The sequence below is a fragment of the Corapipo altera genome, unplaced genomic scaffold (genome assembly GCF_003945725.1).
Source record: "Corapipo altera isolate COAL_440 unplaced genomic scaffold, ASM394572v1 2, whole genome shotgun sequence".
NCBI lineage: Eukaryota > Metazoa > Chordata > Aves > Passeriformes > Pipridae > Corapipo > Corapipo altera.
Genome location: NW_020884890.1, coordinates 13,356,087 through 13,375,418, shown reverse-complemented (window position 1 = coordinate 13,375,418; position 19,332 = coordinate 13,356,087). Strand labels below are relative to the sequence as shown.

The 19,332-nt window shown below is 39.5% G+C and overlaps 2 protein-coding genes across 2 annotated transcripts in view; both read left to right on the top strand.

Moving 5' to 3' along the window:
* Positions 1-4,837, top strand: part of UBE2J1 (ubiquitin conjugating enzyme E2 J1) — a 28,005-nt gene extending 23,168 nt beyond the window's left edge. Inside the window, exon 8 of the mRNA XM_027644946.1 lies at positions 3,753-4,837. Within this exon, the coding sequence (XP_027500747.1) occupies positions 3,753-4,022 (270 nt within the window). The 3' untranslated portion in view covers positions 4,023-4,837. The remainder of the gene's footprint in view (positions 1-3,752) is intronic.
* A 2,058-nt stretch (positions 4,838-6,895) lies between these two features.
* Positions 6,896-19,332, top strand: part of LOC113947945 (gamma-aminobutyric acid receptor subunit rho-2) — a 38,195-nt gene continuing 25,758 nt past the window's right edge. Inside the window, exons 1-2 of the mRNA XM_027645109.1 lie at positions 6,896-7,186; positions 15,336-15,442. Of these exons, the coding sequence (XP_027500910.1) occupies positions 6,999-7,186; positions 15,336-15,442 (295 nt within the window). The 5' untranslated portion in view covers positions 6,896-6,998. The remainder of the gene's footprint in view (positions 7,187-15,335; positions 15,443-19,332) is intronic.

Below are 19,332 nucleotides of genomic sequence, written 5' to 3'. Positions count from 1 at the left end.
CAAAAGAATGTTTTTGAAAGAATATGTTATAGATACTCAGGTTGGACCTGGGTTCAGATTAAGTCATCTGGTATGCTAGTGGTCACCTAAATTTAGGTACCAAAACTCTCATTGCAGTCTGTGGGACTTGTTAATGGAGGCTGGGGAGCACTGCAGCTTATTGAGAAGCAGAGGCTGGTTTTGGCTGTGTTGCTCTGTCTGCCCCCCGATTGCTTTGACTAAATCCACATGGACTGTTATGGGTGTCTGAACTCCTGCCAAACCTGTAGCAATACATTTGATGTACTGCTGTGGAATGATGGTCCACCTTGGTGCTTATAGTTAATGAATAAAGTTGATACTTGGTAAGACTTACAAAGTGATAAGGTAAAAGCTGTGGTTAGAGTGTTTTCTTGATAAGCTGGGAATACATCAAACCTCAATACACCTTTTATGAAACAGTATGATACAGTAGTGACCTGCCATAAAATGCTGGCTGGATGAAGCATTATGAGAAGTGATAAAATAAATGTTGCAACTGAAGGCAGCTAATCTTGAATTGATGAAAGAGGTTTCTGTTGTAAAATGAGGCTCTGTTCTGATGCATGAGACTTACAGAAGCCTTTATTTTTAATTATGTGTTCTGAATGATAAGTTGGTAAAAAGTGTTTCCCTTTATCACTGTTAAATAGTGTCTTAAGTTTCATAATACTACAGCAACAATTTTAAATGTCTTGGCAATCAGAAGTACTTGGCCTAACTTTAATTTATTAAAAAGAAGACATTTTTCATATGAACCATTAAGCTGTCCTGTGTCAAGCTTCAGCTTTTCTTCAGTTCGAAGTTATACAGAGAAACAAATGTTCCATCTCTCCTTCTGTCATTTTATTTCTGCATCTCTCTCCAAATCATGAGTGTAACTGAAAGAGGCTTCAGTAACCCGGAGGATTTATATGGTTCTGAGTTCCTAGAGTTTGTTATATTTTTAAAACGTCCCTTCTAAGATGATTTAATACTTATACAGTTCTGATAAAAAGTTTTAAAATAATGGCCTGGAGATGTAAAGGATGCAATGAATGCTACCATTTTCAGTAGACTGAGCATAATGTAAATTTCCTTAGCTGCATTTTGTTAGATGATATAACTTTTTGTTAATTCTAATATCAGTATATTTTACTGAAATAGCCTTATTCATCAAACTCAAATGTCCTTAGAGCAAAGTTTTCTACTAGTCCTAACAGTTTCAGAAGCTTCAAATAATATGTAACATGACACAAGTCCATATTAAATGACTGTAAAAATCAGATGCTAAAGATGGCTACAATGTAGCTCTTATTAAATATTTCTATTTTAAGTCTACTGAGCCCTCATCCACAACATTTCCAGTGTGATTTGGCAGAAAATGACTTAATATTTAATGGAAATTATGTCATGCAAGGTATTGTGTAGTCTAAAAATCTTGACGCTTTTGCTTAAGGAGAATTTAAAGACTTGCCATTATGTTGCAAACAAGATGATTGTGATATTTTAAAAAATTTATAATACAGCCCATCTGCCACTTTTTGGATTCTTAACAATTAAGTCTTCGAACGAAAAAAATCTTTATCTGGCGATACATGTATGTATTATTTAAGATAATGTAGCATCTGATCCCAAATTTATATCAGATAATGATCACTTCTTTCTTATCTGACTTAGTTCTGCATGTCACTGATTATGTTGGGAATCCCAAGGCAGTGCATTAGCTGAGCTTTGGGTGAAGCAGTTGATCTGCTGCTGCCATGATCCATCTATAATTTCCTTAAAAAAATAGTTTAAAGCCTTGAAACTGTCAGTGAGGTTTCTCTCGAATCACAGATCTGTTCACGTCAGTGTATGTGACACCTTGTTTTATTAAGAAGAGGGCCTTTCTGTTTCATTTTTAAATTTAAAATTTGCAGCGTTGAGAGGATTTGTGTGACAGCCAGTGCTAGTTATTTTTGTTAGTAATATGAAGGATCAGGAATATTTCTAGACTTTTTCTTCCTTTTTATTTCTTTAAAACTATTTGAATGAGGAAAGCACTTTGCCTGCTGAATTGGCAGTTCTTGTGTCCTGAATTGACTCCTCTCCTTCTCCCCTTCTGGAAGATGGGAGTGTGATGAATCTAGGAACTTAGTTTTTCAAAGACTTGGCTTCTCTTAGTCTTTATTTTCCTTGGCATGAGGAGCTTTCAGGTGAGTTCAAAATGAAGCAGAATTGTTTTCTTCTGCAGTGTAGTGGAAGTCATGGCAGGCTGCTCATGGTATTCTTGATGGCTCTGGTGATAAAATGTATCTTTTGAAAACGCTTCTCTTTGAAGCTACCCAAGCTGCTTGCTTACTTAGGCAAGAAACCTGTGTAAAAAGGCAAGTTGTCAAAGGTGGCGAGTTATTACGTCAGTACTTCCTTGCTGATGATAAACAGTGGGAAAATAGTAATGATGAGGAAAGGAAGGTCTCTTCCCGGGCTGGTCAAATCACTGACTAGTCGTAAATGTGGGAGAATTCTTCTCCCACATAAAGAACACGCGGCCAAAGAGTCAGGAGACCAAGTGCTGGTTCCTGTGTTGTGGATCCTCAAACCTGATACACACTTGAGGGCATTCCCTATCTGACCATGTGGAAAGGGTGTCTTTTATGGATATAGTGGCTGGCTGAAACAGTGCTTAAGGTTATGGATATTGTGTCCATTAAAAAGCTTTTGTTTGGAAGCATATATAAAATGTCCAGAATTCTAGTTTTACCTACTGTGATGATAATCTTTTAGAAGGAAAGGGGGAGAAAGCTAACTCTGGAAAATAGCTGCAAGTTGCTTTAATTGAGGAATACTAGCACAGTGCTCTGAGAACTGAAAATAAGACTTAAAGAAAAACCCCTGCAATTTTTTTAATTTTTTGCCAGAGCAACTTTTTTTTTTAAGTGCTTTTAAATTGAACCTTGTCAAAATGTTTATTTCTAATGACTGTGCTGTATCGTTATTTTTAATACTAAAACGTTGGAAATTTGAACCTTTTAGTACTACAAGCAGGATTAGTCTGGTGGAAGATCAGTAATCACAGTTTCAGTCTTACAAACTGGAAAAATGAACATCGGTTGCCAAAGTTTATTTTTTTAGTACTTGTAATGTCAGACCGACGTTTGCCCAGTAGAGGGCAATAGGTAAGTGCCTGCACATGTGCAGTGCTTGGGAACTCCTGCTGGGATCACGTAGGTGGTTTGTGTTTAGGATGACTTTCGTTTTGTGTTTCCAGTGGTGTTTGTGGTGATGAGAACAGATTTCTAGACCCAGCTGTCCACAGGAAGCAGTGCAGCACTGCTTAATTACAGTTCTCTGGACTTCTCTTCTTCCTTTCTTGGCCTCCCCAGCTTGTTTCCCATTCAGTGTAGGTGACATTACAAATGCTCAGAGACTCAACTATCCGGAGGATTATTAAAGATTTCTTGAACAACAAAGAGTTAAACAAATCCTAGACAAAGATATTTGAAATCTCTTTAAGACAAATACTGTTTGACAGACTTTCTTCAGCCTTTTTTTGTCCATAGAACTGCTAGTTTGCAGCTTGAAATATACTTCTCAGATAGCGTATGGACAAAGGTGACAGCTGGAACAGTCTTGTAACTATTAGTGACATGTATTATCAGGCTTTCAAGTATTAACAGCAATCTGAAGACTATGTTTTAGTCCTTATGATTTTATTTCTTGTTAATCTTATGCAGTGTCTTCTCTCACAACTTTCCATGTTTCCTTTTTAGTCTGAAACTCAGAACAGCAATGCAGTGGCCAGTCAGGAGCGCAGTCCAGCTGTGTCCACTAGCACATCCATGAGTCCCCGGCAGCGCCGTGCTCAGCAGCAGAGTCAGAGACGGGCTCCGTCCTCCACTGACTTTAACCGGGCACAGCAGCCGAGAGTCAACACGAACCACACTGGATCGACTGTTCTGATTGTCCTTCTGACCTTTGCGTTGGCAGCTCTTATATTTCGCAGAATATGTTTGGCTAACGAGTATATATTTGAGTTATAAGGTTGTTTGTCCTAACAGCAGGGACCTGAATGCTTCACTGAACATTCTGTATTGGGTATGACATGAGAACTGTTTACAAAGGCTACTTTTTGTATTTATGCTTAAATCCTTATGAATGTTGTTAACGTACCTACAGATACATTACTTGTAAGAAAAGCAAAGTGGGACATGTGTTAATTGAGTGCCCACTAGAGAAACAGTGCAGTGGAATAGTAACATGAAGGCACGTCGGATGGGCCTAAATTTGAGTAATTTATAAACTAGAAAAAAACAGTTTTTAAAAAATGGTTGATTAATTTTTTACAGAACATAAATGCAATTAATCACCCATCTAAGTTAGTATAAGATTTTAAATCGAAGAGAGAATTATAAAATGAAACACTACTATGTGTTTGTGTCCAGTGAACTCTTTCGTAACCACTTTGATTTACCATGACACATTTCTAGAGGTGGAACACATACAAATTGTGAAGCTGCTTTGTGTGTGTGGAAGGGGGAAAGGAGAAGGGGAGGAAAGAAGGGGCCAGAAAACTACTTGCATTATTTTGATTTTTATTTTTTTGGAAGAAAGATTGGATAATCTTTTGAAAGATTTGAATGTCCTCTTCTAGTATTTTCAATTGTATATCTTGTTTTTAAATTTGACAATACTACAAAACATGCCTATTCTTGCAATAGTTATAAATATGTAATATAATTATTTACCCAGAGCTATTGTCTTTTCATTATACCAGAAATATACATAATGTGTTGAACTGAATGTTTCATATGTGGTTTTATTTACTAAAGAAAATTTAAACCTTATTATACTTAAACTCTCATATCTCAACGTGCTTAAGAGAAGTATTTATTGCAATCCTACTACTAATAAAGTTTCAAGCCACTCTTTAGATATGCTTCAAATATCACATGGCATATTATTTATTGTTTGCCTGGTTTTTTTCTTTGTTTTTTTTTGGTCTGGTTTTTTTCTGTGTTTTTTTTTTTGGTTGGTTGGTTTTAGTTGGTTGGGTTTTTTGTTGTTGTTTTGGGGTTTCTTTGTTGGTTTTTTTTGGGGGTTGTTTGTTTGTTTTTTGTTTAGGGGTTTTTTTTCGGTTGGTTGGTTGGTTGGGTTTTATTTTGTTCATTTGGAGGGGGTTAGTGGTTTGAGGGTTTTTTTTAACCTAAAATCTATATTAGATCCAGAGACTTTCTAATTTTAAGTTTATTTAAAAAGTCACTGGTAATATTCATGAATACTGTGAAAATGGATATACAAGCAGCAGACCTATAATTTTTGAGGTTTTGAGAGGTTTTTTTCTGTGACTGTTTAAATTGGAGTGAAGTAGAAGAACACAATGGGTGGGATAATTTTCCTCTGGTATCGTTGTTCAAATTATTGTTCAGTGTGTTTATTTCAAAGACAAGGAAATTTATCTAGCTCTCATTTTGTTGCAGTCAGACATGATAACACTGACTTAAGTGGGATTCTCATCCTGTTTCTCAGCAAGTATTTATCAAGCTACCCACAACTTCCTAGATTTTGTTAGTTATAGCACATATTACATTAAAGTAGCTATAAAAACTTCTAAAATAAGGAAAGCCCATTACGTGTCTAAGGGGGATGTGGAGAATTAAAAACTCCAAAAGATGACTTCTTAGCATTTCTGTGCACTGTTGATAATCTTGTTTGCAGGTACAATGGAACAAGGATGAAAAAATAGGTTTTTTTAGAAGTTCTGACAGAAGTATGTCATTTGTTCAGTAGTTACTTACACATTCTGCCATAGAACAATCTGATGTCGATATACTGTCTTTTTACCTAATTTTTTATTTCATTAGAAATTAAAAAAAGAAAAAAACAGCAGAAAACCCCAATACACAAGTCCCCTTCCTCCCCCACCCCAAAAGAAAGCACCCTGCACACCAAAACCCTAAAAACCCTCTCCACATCCTGTAGCCTCTAATACAGAAGTACTGTGTTTCCTAGTTGGTGCTTGAATACTCATTCACTTCAAGTATTGCAAACGTGGGCTCACTCGAAGAGAGTTCTGGAAAAGGTCTGACCCACAAGACAGCGTTGCTGGGGTTTGAGTTGCTCGCTCCTCTGGAAGCTTTGAGTGTGTTTTTCTCTCCCTCCGGAATCACTGCTCTGCCAAGCAAACGTTTGCTCTCGTACCTGTGCCACGCACTGGCTGTTATTAACACAGACGGACAGTCAGCACTGTCCTGCCACTGAGCTGTGAGGAAATAAGCCCCCTCAATGGTTTTTTGTAAACAGCCTCTTCCTTGTGATTAAAGAAGTAGCTGCTTGTAACTTTAGAATTTTCATTTAAATCTTCTTCGATAAGAGTTCAAATGCCTGATCATGCAAAATACCCATTTGGAAAAAAACCCCCAAAACACATTAATGGCAACTTGTTTTATGTAAAGTCAGTTGCATGTATAGTTTGGGAGTTTCTGTTTTAATTTTCCTTTAAAAGTTAACAGTAAATAAAGTCAGCATTTTCAGAGGAAATAGTTCATATTCTATGTACAACAGCATGAAGAGCCAGACTAAATCAGAAAATAAACCCTCAGCTGCTATAAACGCATCAAAATACATATATTTTACAATGAGATATATGTGGCACAGGTGTTTTCCAGTTGAAAAAGATGCCATACAAAGGATCAAAAAAACGTGGATTGCCTAATGAAAAGGGACAGCCTGGTTTTACAGTCTGGCAGGAGGATAGCACTGAGATTAGGGGATTGAGCAAAAAGCCGCATGCAGAACTGCGGGTCTTTATATAATGGCTTTAGTAAGTATCCTTTAGGACCCAGTGGAAATGTTTATGAGGTAAACTTGGTAAGTAATGGCCAATCATTAAGCGGTGATGAGGGAAAAGCTTTGACTGCGAAGCCCCTGAAAGCCTGTCGAAAGCATCACGTCGGGAAAGCAGCGTTTCTGCCACTGATCGCTGACCAACGGGCGACACCGGAATTAGAGTCGATTCAATGTTTAAGCCCGGGGGGACTTGTACTACAGGAGGTCACTGGAGTGCAGGGTGCCCGGCTCCCATTTCCAGCAAGATGCCTTATTTTGCAAAACTCCTTTTATTACTCTTCTGCTTAGTTCTTCTTGTGGAAAGCAGAAAACACAGGAGGAGGAGGTGGACAAGCCAGGTGGATGTGCAGAGGGCAAGGTAAGCGTTACTAAAACACTGTATCTCTTTTCCTGGAATGTTACAAATACATAACTATGCGGACATAAAAACCTTCTCTATCAATATCTTTGTATCTATTGTGTGTGTAAAGAGCTTTATAGATAATGTTTTTATACCAGTCTCTGGTAGTATAATCAGTTTTAACTGTAAGTGGACACTTGTAATGCTAATATTGATTAACTCTGACCGAGGCAGGTTTTGCAGAAAAGTTGACCACTTCAGCATGGATTGTTGTAAAATTATTCTTAGCCATATATGCAAATTACTGAGAGAATTAGAGAATTCAGAGGAGTTGCTGTTAATAGAGATGTTCAGATGTACATACTGTTTCAGCACTGTTTCAAGAGCAGGTTGTTTACCTGCTTGCTAGAATGCCTGTGCTACTTACGTTCACTTGGAATTACCTGTTATTTTCTAACAATTTGAGATGGAGAGCATGCATTATGGTAATTAATGGTAAATTAAACCCTGGAAGTTATCCAGGGATTGTAAAATTAAAAATACATTTTGAAGAAATACATAGAATCTTTAAAAAAATCTATTTTAAAGTCAAGCAAAGGCACAAGAAAGAGTTAAAGGTATTAGTAAAGTTTATTAGATTTACCATTGCTGAGATTTGTTCAGAGGTTTACATTAGAAAAGATAATCTTCCAAACCTGCCAGACAGTCCAAAGTATGTTATCCTTTTTTGTGGTTATGTCATCCAGTGGCAATTATATCTTACAAGACTATTCATTGTTTGAAGGGCTCAAAAATAAAATTGGGTTAATCCGTCTTATTAAATGGCCTCACTATGTCTGTAAACTTTCATATTTTCATTTATTTTATTGGGCTTTTTGGTTTAACACTCAACACTTATAAGGAATGTTGTTACTTGAATGTTTTGCAAATAAATGTGATGTAATTAGAAGCAAAGAATACATAATATGCTATCAGATTTACACTACTTATTGAAAAAATACAGTGGCATGTGCTTTTAGTGACGTTAATGTTATAAAGCTGAAACAGCCAGGGTCTGATCCTGAAATCCTAAAGTCAACTGAAGTTTTACTACTGATTTCCACAGAATCTCAATTGTTGAATGAGATCTTTCATTTAACTCTGAAAATATTTCAAAGTCTACATTCTGAGGATTGTGCAGGATCCAAAAGTAGCATTTCCTTGCAAACCATTTGTGTGTAGTAGAGATCATTTGCTTTGAAGTAACAAAATAGTATAAATCCTTCTTTAAATATTGCCCAAAAGTAGTGCCATTCTCTGGATTAAAAGTTTTATACTTCATTTGAACATGGTGAAAATAATTTACTGTTTTTACAGTGCTGTTATTTTTGTGAGGTGTAATAGAGTGGCAGTCAAACCACTGCTAAAATTATTTTTATAAATATACTCCAAAGAAGTGATACTATTTAGTTTTCTGTGATGTATTGGTTTTAATGAACAGTTTTCCAGTCAGGTAGAACCTAAGGAACTATATATATTTTATATATATATATATATATATATATATATATATAAATATAATTATATATTTGATATATACACACATACCCCTCCATACAATTCCTATGCAATGTGGTTATTTAAAAGTATATAAAAAGAATTTTTAGGGACTATCAAATGTGAATGATAGTTTTAATACAGAGAACTCTGCAATGTTGTGACAAAAAGAAGTGTATGGAGCAGTGTCATTAATATTTTAAATTTCCACATACATAGAAAAAATTTAGTTGTCTCTAAACCAGCAACAAATAGCGGACTCATCTAGTAAAAGGAAACTAAAGCTAGTTCCTATGCTGGTTTCCCAATCATGTAAAAGAAATTTAAACAATGATCTTTTGAAAAATTTCATCCCATTTTCTGCTTAGCATTTCTCTTGCTGACTTACTGTAAGAGATAGAGTAAATTTTACAGTAAATGTACTAATCAAGAAAAATGTGTTCCTATATTTGGGAATCTACATTTGATACGTTTGATATTTTGTATCCATTAAGAGTATAAATCAACATGATCAAAGATCTTTATACTGACTGAAGAAGATAGCTTGGGTTGTGCAAGTGCAGAACACCTTCAGTTCTTGTAGTTTTTTACTTGAACATTGTATAGTTTCACGCTGTATAGAGGTCCTCACCCCCAGAGCTCTGGGGGCTTGGGTAGCTGGTCCCACAGGTGCCAAAACAGCTGTCTGCCAAGGTTATTCAGGGAAGTGGTTGAGCCTGTGCCTTATGGGAAAGGAATATGGGAGAGTCAGGTTAGGAACCCAAATTAAGAAATTCCAAGTTAAGGGTTGCCTCTGCACCCTTAATTGCTCCCCTTGGTCTATGTTAATACTGAACTGTAACGCGTTATTTTTGTTTGATGAGTTGTGCCTTGCTCAGTGTGCGGAACAGGTAATCCTTGCTTAATTAGAAACTAAGTTGCATTTAATATTTTCTTTCTCCTGCGTCCCCCACCTCACTTATAACACGTCTCTTCTACAAATTGAGGTATAACTTAAAGAAACAACTGCTACTGTGCATCACTGCCCTGATCATTGCCCGGTGCAGCTTCATGTTATGCTTTGGAGAGCCCAGGCTTTGCATAGGAAATTGGTCTGTGCTCATCAAGTAGCGGGTCCTGGCTTTGTTCTTTGATGGCGGTTTTTCACATTTTCCAGGGTGTACAAGTCTCTGCCACTTACATTGCAAAACCGAAGGATATCAGTGTTTTGTATAAAGTTGAGGGCATTCTTGCTGATTTGCGAGCTGACAAATGGTGCACAAAACCAAGGGCTCGTAACTAACCAAAATGTTGGTTAAAAATTTTTGCATTTCATTTTGTTTGGAAAAGTCAGGTGATAAATGAACCACAGAGCAAAGCCTTTTGTCAGAGTCCCCTGGGTGACTGCTGGGCAGGGCAGGCTGGCCCCTGCCTTAGCCCTGCACCAGGGAATAAATTTCCAGAGAGGAAGAAGAGACCGACTCTGAAAGAGACAGTGTAAGTGTGGAAAGGTGCAGGTATATGTGTCGGGTTGTCTGTGCTGCCATGTTGCTGGCTGAGATTTGCCAGAGAGCTGGGTCCACAGTCTAGGCTAATGCTGCCAGGGCATGTCCGACTTGCTATGAGTAGTACTGGCTCATACACAGCGTGTGTATCTGTGCTTGGAGCTTCCTCAGCACATCGGGCTTACTGTAAGTGCCAAGCAAGTGCTACTGGAATGTCCAACACTGAGTTTCTGAAACAGTTTGGGGTACTCTTCAGTAGCTTGGTGGTGGCTGCCTCTCAGGAACTGCAAACAAATGCAGGTAGTCCTAGATTATCCAGCTGGACAGAATTTCCACTCAGAGAAAAAGAAGCTCTGAGAATTACTACTTTTGTTAATATTTATTACCCTAAAACAATTGCTGATAATGCTTCTGGCAATGTGTATTGCTCTGCATAAATTGAGAACTCAATTTACCACCTGGATTGTGCCCGTGAATGCCGTGTTTCCAGCAACCTACACCCACCTAACTCCAAGTCTGCCTGTTCCTCTCTCCTACCATGCGAAGCCTCATGCTTCAATCAGCAGAAACATTGTGCCTTTGAAATAGAAGTGGCTTTGAGCTTTTGTTAGCTAAAGACTTCCTGCCAAGATTTTTGGAAGTGATAAGTGATTTGGAGTATCTCATTAGAGATGCAGTTTTCAGGGTATGCTACATGCGAGTCCTAGTTTGGGACCCAGAAGCAGAAGATGACCATCAGGGCACGGCAGCACAAGGCTCAGCACACAGACTGTTTTTCCAAACAGCAGTCCACTGGAGTAAAGGGTCTAGTGATCCCTGCCGAAACTGCTGCTGCTGGCAACGACTTCCCTCTATTTCCTTGCAGAGCTGCATTTTTATCACATTTTTCAACTAGATAATGTCCTCTAGCCTGTGGTACCTCCCAGGCCCTACAGAATCCCTCTGCTCTGTGGTGGTTTCTCAGAAAATTTTGAGTAAGTGGCTCAGTGATTAAAATGTTGATAAAAATTTTTTACAGGTGTGTTGCTTGTCTGGGACTCAAGTCCAGGGCATTACAGAACCTCTAGTTGTGCGAGGTTTAATGTCTTCTGGGATCTTTTCCCCAACACTGCAGCGTCACAGCAGTGAAACAAAAGCAGGGAGAAAATGTGTACGATAGCAGTGATTGTGCACACCCTTTGATCTTGTGTCATCATTTTCCAGAGTCTGGTTTAGTTTTTCTAGAAAGCTGGCATGGAAAATCACCTTCTTTCCTGCTTTGGACATAAACTTACAGATGATTTAAGTGTTACATCCAGAAGTCGGGCAACAGAGTATCTCTCCCCTGGTGAGATGGTGTGATCTCTCCCATGGTGCAGCCATCCATGCAAACCAAGATAGACCTGTCTTCTTGTGGAGATGCCAGGGCTTCTTGGGCAGCGAGGGCTCCTCTAGTACTTGAATTGGTGGCCCTGACAGGCAGTGGAAAGAGACTTTGACAAAATCGAGGACCTTGAGGTTTCCAGCTTGTCAGAAATTTCTTAGCCACATCTGATCCCGTGTGATCCATGTACATTAAGATTAAAGATACACATCTATGTGGGATACACTCACAGCACAATGGAGATAATAAATTTGGAATGCTCATCTAGGAGTGAACTAGTTGTTAATGACAGTGACAAACTGTTCTTGTACCTTCTGTTTTTCATTTAGCTTCTAGGAGGTCTTTGCAGCAGTCACATGTTTTGTTGATTAGAAAAACAGGAGGTTTTGTACTTTCTTGGTGCTGGGTTTACACAGTGTGCAGGTCTCCTCCACCTTGCTGTGGCTGCTACACAAAGTAAATGACACCTTCAACTAATGCATTTTGAGATTTCTTTCCCCCAGAGAATATACCGGTGAGGTAAGATTTCTTTGAAACGGTATCAATACTTTTCTGAATCCCAAGAGGTAATTGGAACCAAGGTCCCATGACCATGAGATACCATTTTGTGACCAAAGACAATGCTGAATTTCCCAGAGGAAGGTGCAGATACCTCACAGACTCTGGCTGCCAACAGCTGCGCCATGCTCGGGATGAAGATCACGTTCACTTTCATGCTCACTACTTAGCCATTGCCTTACACCCCGTGGCATGAGGACTGTTTCCAATTTGATAAGTTTCTTTATCTCGCTCTGAAAAATCTGAATGTCTGCACAGATACCCATTTTTCTGAGTCCTGCTGAGCTGTTATCTGTAATTTCTCATGCCATCAATAATTAATTTTCCTTGATATATAAGAAGCATTTTATGCAGTTGAGAACAATTCTGAATAAAAGTGACTGGAAAGGAAAATATATATTTAAAAAAATAGGGCAATAATAGAGAAGTCTTTACTGAAGCTCAGTGAGATACCTGTCCCCTTCTCTCCTCTGTAAACAGGAACAATTCCTCACAGAAGTCAGATTTATCAAATTCATCCCCTTTGAACGAAGTACAAATATCAGTAAAATTATATATGAAAAACTTGGCAAAAAAAGAGATGGGAAAATGGGTGGCTTTAAATGAGTGGTGAATGACAGAGAGTGCAAAAAGCTGAAAGAAACCCTGATAAATCTGTAATCAGAAATGCTAAAGACTATAAATACATTGGGGAGGATTTCTGAGATAGCAGTGATCAGATTGTCAGTAAAGGTGCCCGATGGGCAGCAGTATTCAATGCATCCTTCAGCTCTGCACTGGCAGCTGGTGTCACTTTTGCTGCAGGCAATGATGTGCTCCCTATGCCAGTCAGTGATGGGGGTGGTGTGGGGTACCTTCCGGAGAGGGTCAGAAGATACTGCCATAGTTGGTGTCAAACACTGTTATAAAGATTTATTTTTTTTTCAAACAAATTTGGTTTTGAATTGGATTAAATAGACAAAAGTAGTTGCACATTTCAAAGGCTGTATAGACTTTCTGTCATTAAAAATATCTTGGTATAAAATCTTTGTAAATGGATTAAGTTGATTAGAAAGGAAATTACAGAACTCTATCTATAAAGTCTGAATTGTCCATCACATACCTGAAGGACTGGGCATGAACTGATGATTAAATGATTAAATACAACTCCTGGCTAAGGAAACGCCTGAAAACCTGTTTCCTTCCTGAGACAGTGTCTGTGTCCCCAGCCAGCCCTCTGAAGCCTCAGTGGCCACAGACTGGTCTCAGCAGCTCTCCTGTGTGTTCTTTGCTGTTTGATGATTTTTAAAAGAATTGATCAAAGCACAGCATTTCAGTGAGGCTGAGCCATTGATTTAGAAGATGGCACTGTAATACTGCCAGGGTTTTCCGTACTAATTCCTCATACAGCGGGCAATCCAAAGTTTTATTGGATTTTTAATTAGATTTTTTTCCCCCATACTTTGAGAAGAGAGACTTGATTGAACATTCAGTGGTACTGTGGCCTTTCCCAGATAATTAAAATCAAGCAGACACAGGAAGATCCTGCTTCCCCACTTCCAGCTTTTCAGACATAGGGGCAGTACTGTGGATGGTAAAGCAGAGCACTTTGGCAGCAGCCCTAACCTTTGCAGAGAAGCAAAGTTTTCCCCCTGCAGCAAGCAGTTAAAAGCTAAACTTTTGCCTCCAACCATTCCCATTAGTGACTGGACTTGGTTTGACACTCTGCTTTTAGGTAACCATTAATGCAGCTGTGCCAGGCACGCTTGCTCCAGCTGGCTCTATTTCACAGCCAGCAGGGAGAGAGATGCTCTGAAATCCTGACTGAAACAGGAGCCCAAAGTGATGTAAGAAGGGTCCAATGTTTTCTATGTAGCATATGTCCTGGAGCACAAGGGGTTATATTCCCTCCAAACATCCGTTTGATATATTTATTTTCAAATTTTATTGCTTCCTTTTCACCTCCGTATTAAAGTAAATGGGTTATTGATGTGAGCAGCAGCTATCAACACCCCCTAGGTTTCGTAGTTTCTTTCCTGAAATGAGCACTCTGATGGGAAACTTTTCTTCTGATTTGTGATTTATAATTTTTGCTCCCTTTGCCTCATACTCATCGTGCTTTGTATTTCAGTGAGGCCAAGCACATCACTTTCCACAGCCACGCTTATGAGTGTGGTGATTGTTTTGTAAGCTCTGAATTTTTGACCAAGATTTTAAACCTAAGTAGTCTCTATTTTTTCTCCAAGATTTTTTTCTTTATATTCAGTAATATTTCTTTTGCACAGGCAAATGAATCTGAACCGTTTTGTATAAAGTTCTTTCTCTTTATCATTATTACTTTTAGTAAGTTATTGACAAACAGCTCATTGCAGCAATATTTGTAACTTTGTTGTATCTTACATCTGGAGCAGAGGGAGAAACCTTAATGATCCAAGTTCTCCATCCTGCACCACTGGAGAACAGCCAGAGATGCTGATCTGGATTTTCTTCCAGAAATGTATGTTTGCTGGATAGTTATCCCCTTAGGTGATTTTAGTGACTATCTTGCACTTTTCTCAGGGGGTTTTTGTCATCCTTGTTCTACTGTTATCATATAATGTATTAAATAAAAGGTTAGAATTTTTCCTACCTTAATATTCGGAAAAGTGAAGGATTGCAGACTTCTTTAGCTAAAGCTCTTCTTTTCCTGCTGTTGAAGGGAGGAATGAGTGGTTTTGTTATTGCTGAAAGCCAGAAGACAAAGCAAACCCTCTGTCCACACAAACTGCTGGCACTGAAGTGAAGTTCACTCAGAATAGTGTATGACATTGCATGACCACCACCGAAAAGAGCTTTCTCATGACAATGTTCCTTGGTATGTGGCCAAATCCTGGCCAGGTAACATGGGGGCAGCCAGCTGCTTCTGCTGTTGCTTGCTCTGATCTGTGACATTTGCTGCATCCCAGCTCCTCCATGAGATGCTTTTCTCTCAGCCTTGTGCCTCCCTGGCAGCTGTGGTGTCTGGGGTGAAGGGAGCACCCTGTCCATCTTGGAGTGGGGCAGAGACAAGGGGGTACCTGTGGAGGCACAAAGTGCTGTGGAAAGGCGGCGTTGTGTCTATGCTGCGGTGCTGGCAGCCTTCCTGCTTCCCTCCCTCAGACTGTGCCTACAAAGCTGCTGCTCCTGTAGGTCCGAAAGTGGGCTGGCAGAAGTCAGCTGCAGCTCGGGCACAGAGATATTGGACCAATGCTGTTGCTGTCTTTTGCAGTCACATCTTTAAGAAGAATCATGACTTGACCAAAGCTTGGAAAGGAAAGACAGAACAGCTTCTCAGAGTCGATGAACATGACTTCACCATGCGGCCAGCTTTTGGAGGTGAGAATAAAATGGTTCTCTTGTTTTCCTGGTCATTTAATTAAAAATAATTTAATTATCTAATTAACAATCTCATTTAAAAAGAAACAAGCAAAACACCAAACATCTGGCCAAATGCACCACTGTGAAGGGAAGGGACTTGGTGCCAAATCAGAGAGGCCTCATGCTCATCTCAGCCCTCTGTCCTCTATACAGTTCCTACATTCCTTCCTGTTGCTGCAGTTTATTTTTTTGGCTGTAATTCCCCAGAGCTCAGGATGGACCCTGCCACTAAGTGTTTCACTCTACCGAGAAGAGGAACAAGCTGCAGGTTTTAGCATTCACTTGTAGTTGTGAAGTTTCAATGAGTTTTTTCAGCTGATGTTATCAAATTGCAAAATAAAGAACTCATTAGGTGGATCGCATCCCATCCTTGCTATGAGAAAATGGAGTACTTTCATCCAGATAAAATCTCATCTCAAACTCTGTAAGACAACTAAAGGAGTGGAAGAGTCCTCTGTGTCCTTCACTTCTGCCTTCTGTCACACCCAGTTACAGGAATGTGCTTGGCTGACCTTGCTAGGCTCACCACTGCAGAGGTAAGAGAGTATCTGAATAAAAGAATACCAGTATGGAAAATGGTCTTCTGATTAGATCAATAACCAAGCCACTTCAGAGCTAAGGACAGTTTTCTGTAGTTTTCATTGAATGGCTAATACTGCATCCTTTGTCGACTGGCCATCTAGGGTGAAGTGCTACTTCTCCCTGTCGGGTGAGACACACAGGTGTTTTGCCTTTTGCACCTCATCTGTAGAATGGAGCTTCTTGGACCTGCTCATCCCTGGTGTGACTTGAAAGATGTTTCTCTCCCCACAGTGCAGATGTGCTGTTCTAAGAGCACAGTGCTGTCCCCATACTCACAATTTATATGTATATTTCTCCAGACTCCAGAGTTCAAATGCAGCTCGGGCACAGAGATATTGGACCAATGCTGTTGGTTTAGGTTTTGATGCTCGGTGGCACCACTGGACTATATTTCTGGAAACAGATCCAATTTTTACTATGTTCATCAGTATCACAGAGCCTGTGAGGAACATTTTTGTGCATGTCACACCAAACATACATACATAATTACAGAGTCACTCTTCCTGTGCTAATACAACTACATTTTAATCTCCCTCTTGTCTTGTTTTCCCATGCTAACTCCCATCACAGCGTAAGATACTTCTAGAGCCAAAAGTCTTCTACTAATATTTATAAAATTGAGAAATATCCTAACAACCTTTACAGAGAAGGTGCCTTTATTTATAAAGGAAAAACATAGGGTTTTTTTTTAATTTTTGCTTAAAACCTCCTTAATTTACGGAGGTTCTTGGGACAAGGTGTGGGATTAGCAAAGTTGTGCTGAAGTTGCATGTGATAAGGAATAAATCATGGAAACAGCTTCATTGAGGCTCCAGTCTTGGAAAGCATGGCTTACACAGAGATAGAGGGTACTACAAGTTCTTGCACCCCTGCAGAATTATGCAGTGTATTTTTAGTGACAGATGATAAGGCTGATGGGAAAAAATCTGGTAAGAGGCAATCCTCATACTTTCGTCTGTAATGTTATTTGTCAGGCAGTCACAGTGATTTGCTATGCACTGTGAGTCCTTCCAGTTTTTTGCTGTGGCAATGTCAGTCAAACTGAGGTGGTCTGACCTGCATAGGATAAAAAGGCTTTTGTATTGGGAAGCAGAGAAGAGGAGCCTCTGGGACAGCATGTGGCTGTAACCAGTCACTGCCTTAAGACCCTCTCTGAGAGCAGTTCAAGGACCATGGTCTAATAGAGATTCCAGCCTTGTGGTGTTGCATTGGGCTTGTGATGTTATGATGCAGGTGGGAAAGGTACTTCAATTCTGGAAAACATAAATAATACAACGAGATTTTGAGTGACATTAGACTAAAGAGAAACCCAGTACTGTAAACGTGATGGTTCCCAGGTTTGGTGGACCAATTTACAACTTCACTATTGAGCTCTAAACTAAAAAGGGGCTGGGGTGTGAGCTGCTTAATGGTGGCCATGGTGACTCTTGCTGGTCTGCAGAGGACAGTCAGCAAGCTGCCAGCCCAACACAGCTGACCACTGGGCAGAGCAGGCTAGGGTTATGCAAGGTGAAATGAAAAAAAACACAACAACATTAGAGAAAGGTGAAGGGTTTTCCAAGAAGAAGTACCTTTGTAAAGAACAAGTGAGTAAACAAATGTTGTGTAAGTTGTGTTATTAACAGCCCAATAAGCATGGTTGTCTTGCCTGCTCCCAGCCCATTAGAGACAGGCGACCGGCTACAGAGGCAATGACAAAGTTTTTTGCTTTGTTGATGGTCAAAGAGACTCCATAAGCTAAAAGAGACTGCAGGGTTTTTGACCCTTTGGGAGTTATCTCCATGTCAGTGACCTTGTTCTAGCTAGCAGATGTTCAGGTATTATTTACTATTATTAATTTTTTAAGATTATGTAAATGTTTTACTGCCTTCCTTAAACACCCATTTTAAGCATTTCGTCTATGACATCTCATATTTTACAGGGAGCCCATGAATAAGCAGCTTTAGTTGATACTTAAAATAGCTGTATCTTCTTTATTGAGGGCTAGCCTAATGCTTTACTTTTATTATATTTGCTCGTAGCTTAGTAGCCTAACTTCAGCTGGCCCTTGCTTCCCTTTCTGGGCAGTATTTTTGACATGATGGATGAATAGTGGGGTGAATAAGGCACAAGTAGTTCACTTAGAGTTACTGCTTCACTGCTAATGAACAACTGTCAGTGAGATGCAGAGGAACGAAGCATGAGGCAGGTGATGAACATATCCTGGTTGTGGCTGCCTGGAAGCTGCCCACATCTAAGAGGACCCATTCATGCACACATTCATTAAAAAGTAAATATATATGTATATGAACACACACACACACATGAAGATACATTGAAAACTGTCTTGCAGCCTGCGGGCATGGGATCTCTTATGGATGTTTGCAGCCCCCCTGGGTATGCACGAGATGTCTGTCAGTAAAGAAGTCTCAAACCTACTAATTTCCCATGTAGATATTTTTATCTCAGGGCCTACATGTGCCTCACTCCTCCAAAGATACATGAGTGAACAAAGTTACTGTCTCAGAAGGAAACAATGAGCCTTTGAAAGCACTGCCAAAGAGAAAAAATAAAGAGATGTCACAAAGCTTTAGTCTCAGAGCTGGGTGGAAAACTGACTCCAGGCATCTTCATGGTAGCACGCTCTTCCCTATCTTCCAAAGCCTGCTCCAGTGTTCAGAAATAAAAAAACGTGTTTGTGCCCAGTTCTGACTGGGAAGTGACTCACCCTTTGAAGATTTCACACTGCTCCTTGGTGAGTGTTTTTAGGCACAGAGACTGGGGTGCAACAAACTTTAGTGCTGGGCATCTTCTGAAGTCATTCCTGAAGAGGACTTGTGGAAATCTCCTGGGTTCCCTGGAGAGGTTAGCCCCAGGCCAGGCATCCCATTCAACCTGGGGCAGAGTTTGATATTCAAACTGGAGTTTCTGCAAGGTGAAACAAGCCACAAAGTCTTCTTTGTGTCTTCTTTGTGTCCATCTGTTCTCCTTGTACAACCGTTGAATGCAGATGCAAGGTGGTTTTCTATGTGCAGCACCTAAGCTGAATGTGTAGTGGCTTTCACTGGAGAGTAGGTCTCAAAACAGAGCAATTTACTGCAGGGGAAAAAGAAATGAGGGAGCACTCTTGCCACTGATTCTCAGCACAGCAGGTTGTGAACTCCGCAAAGGAATAAAATATATGAAGCCACAAACACCTTTACAGGCTGGTTACTAAGTATCTTTTCAATATCAAAGTTTGATTTGAGGCTAGAACAGTGATGTGCAGGAATTTACAATAATAAGGC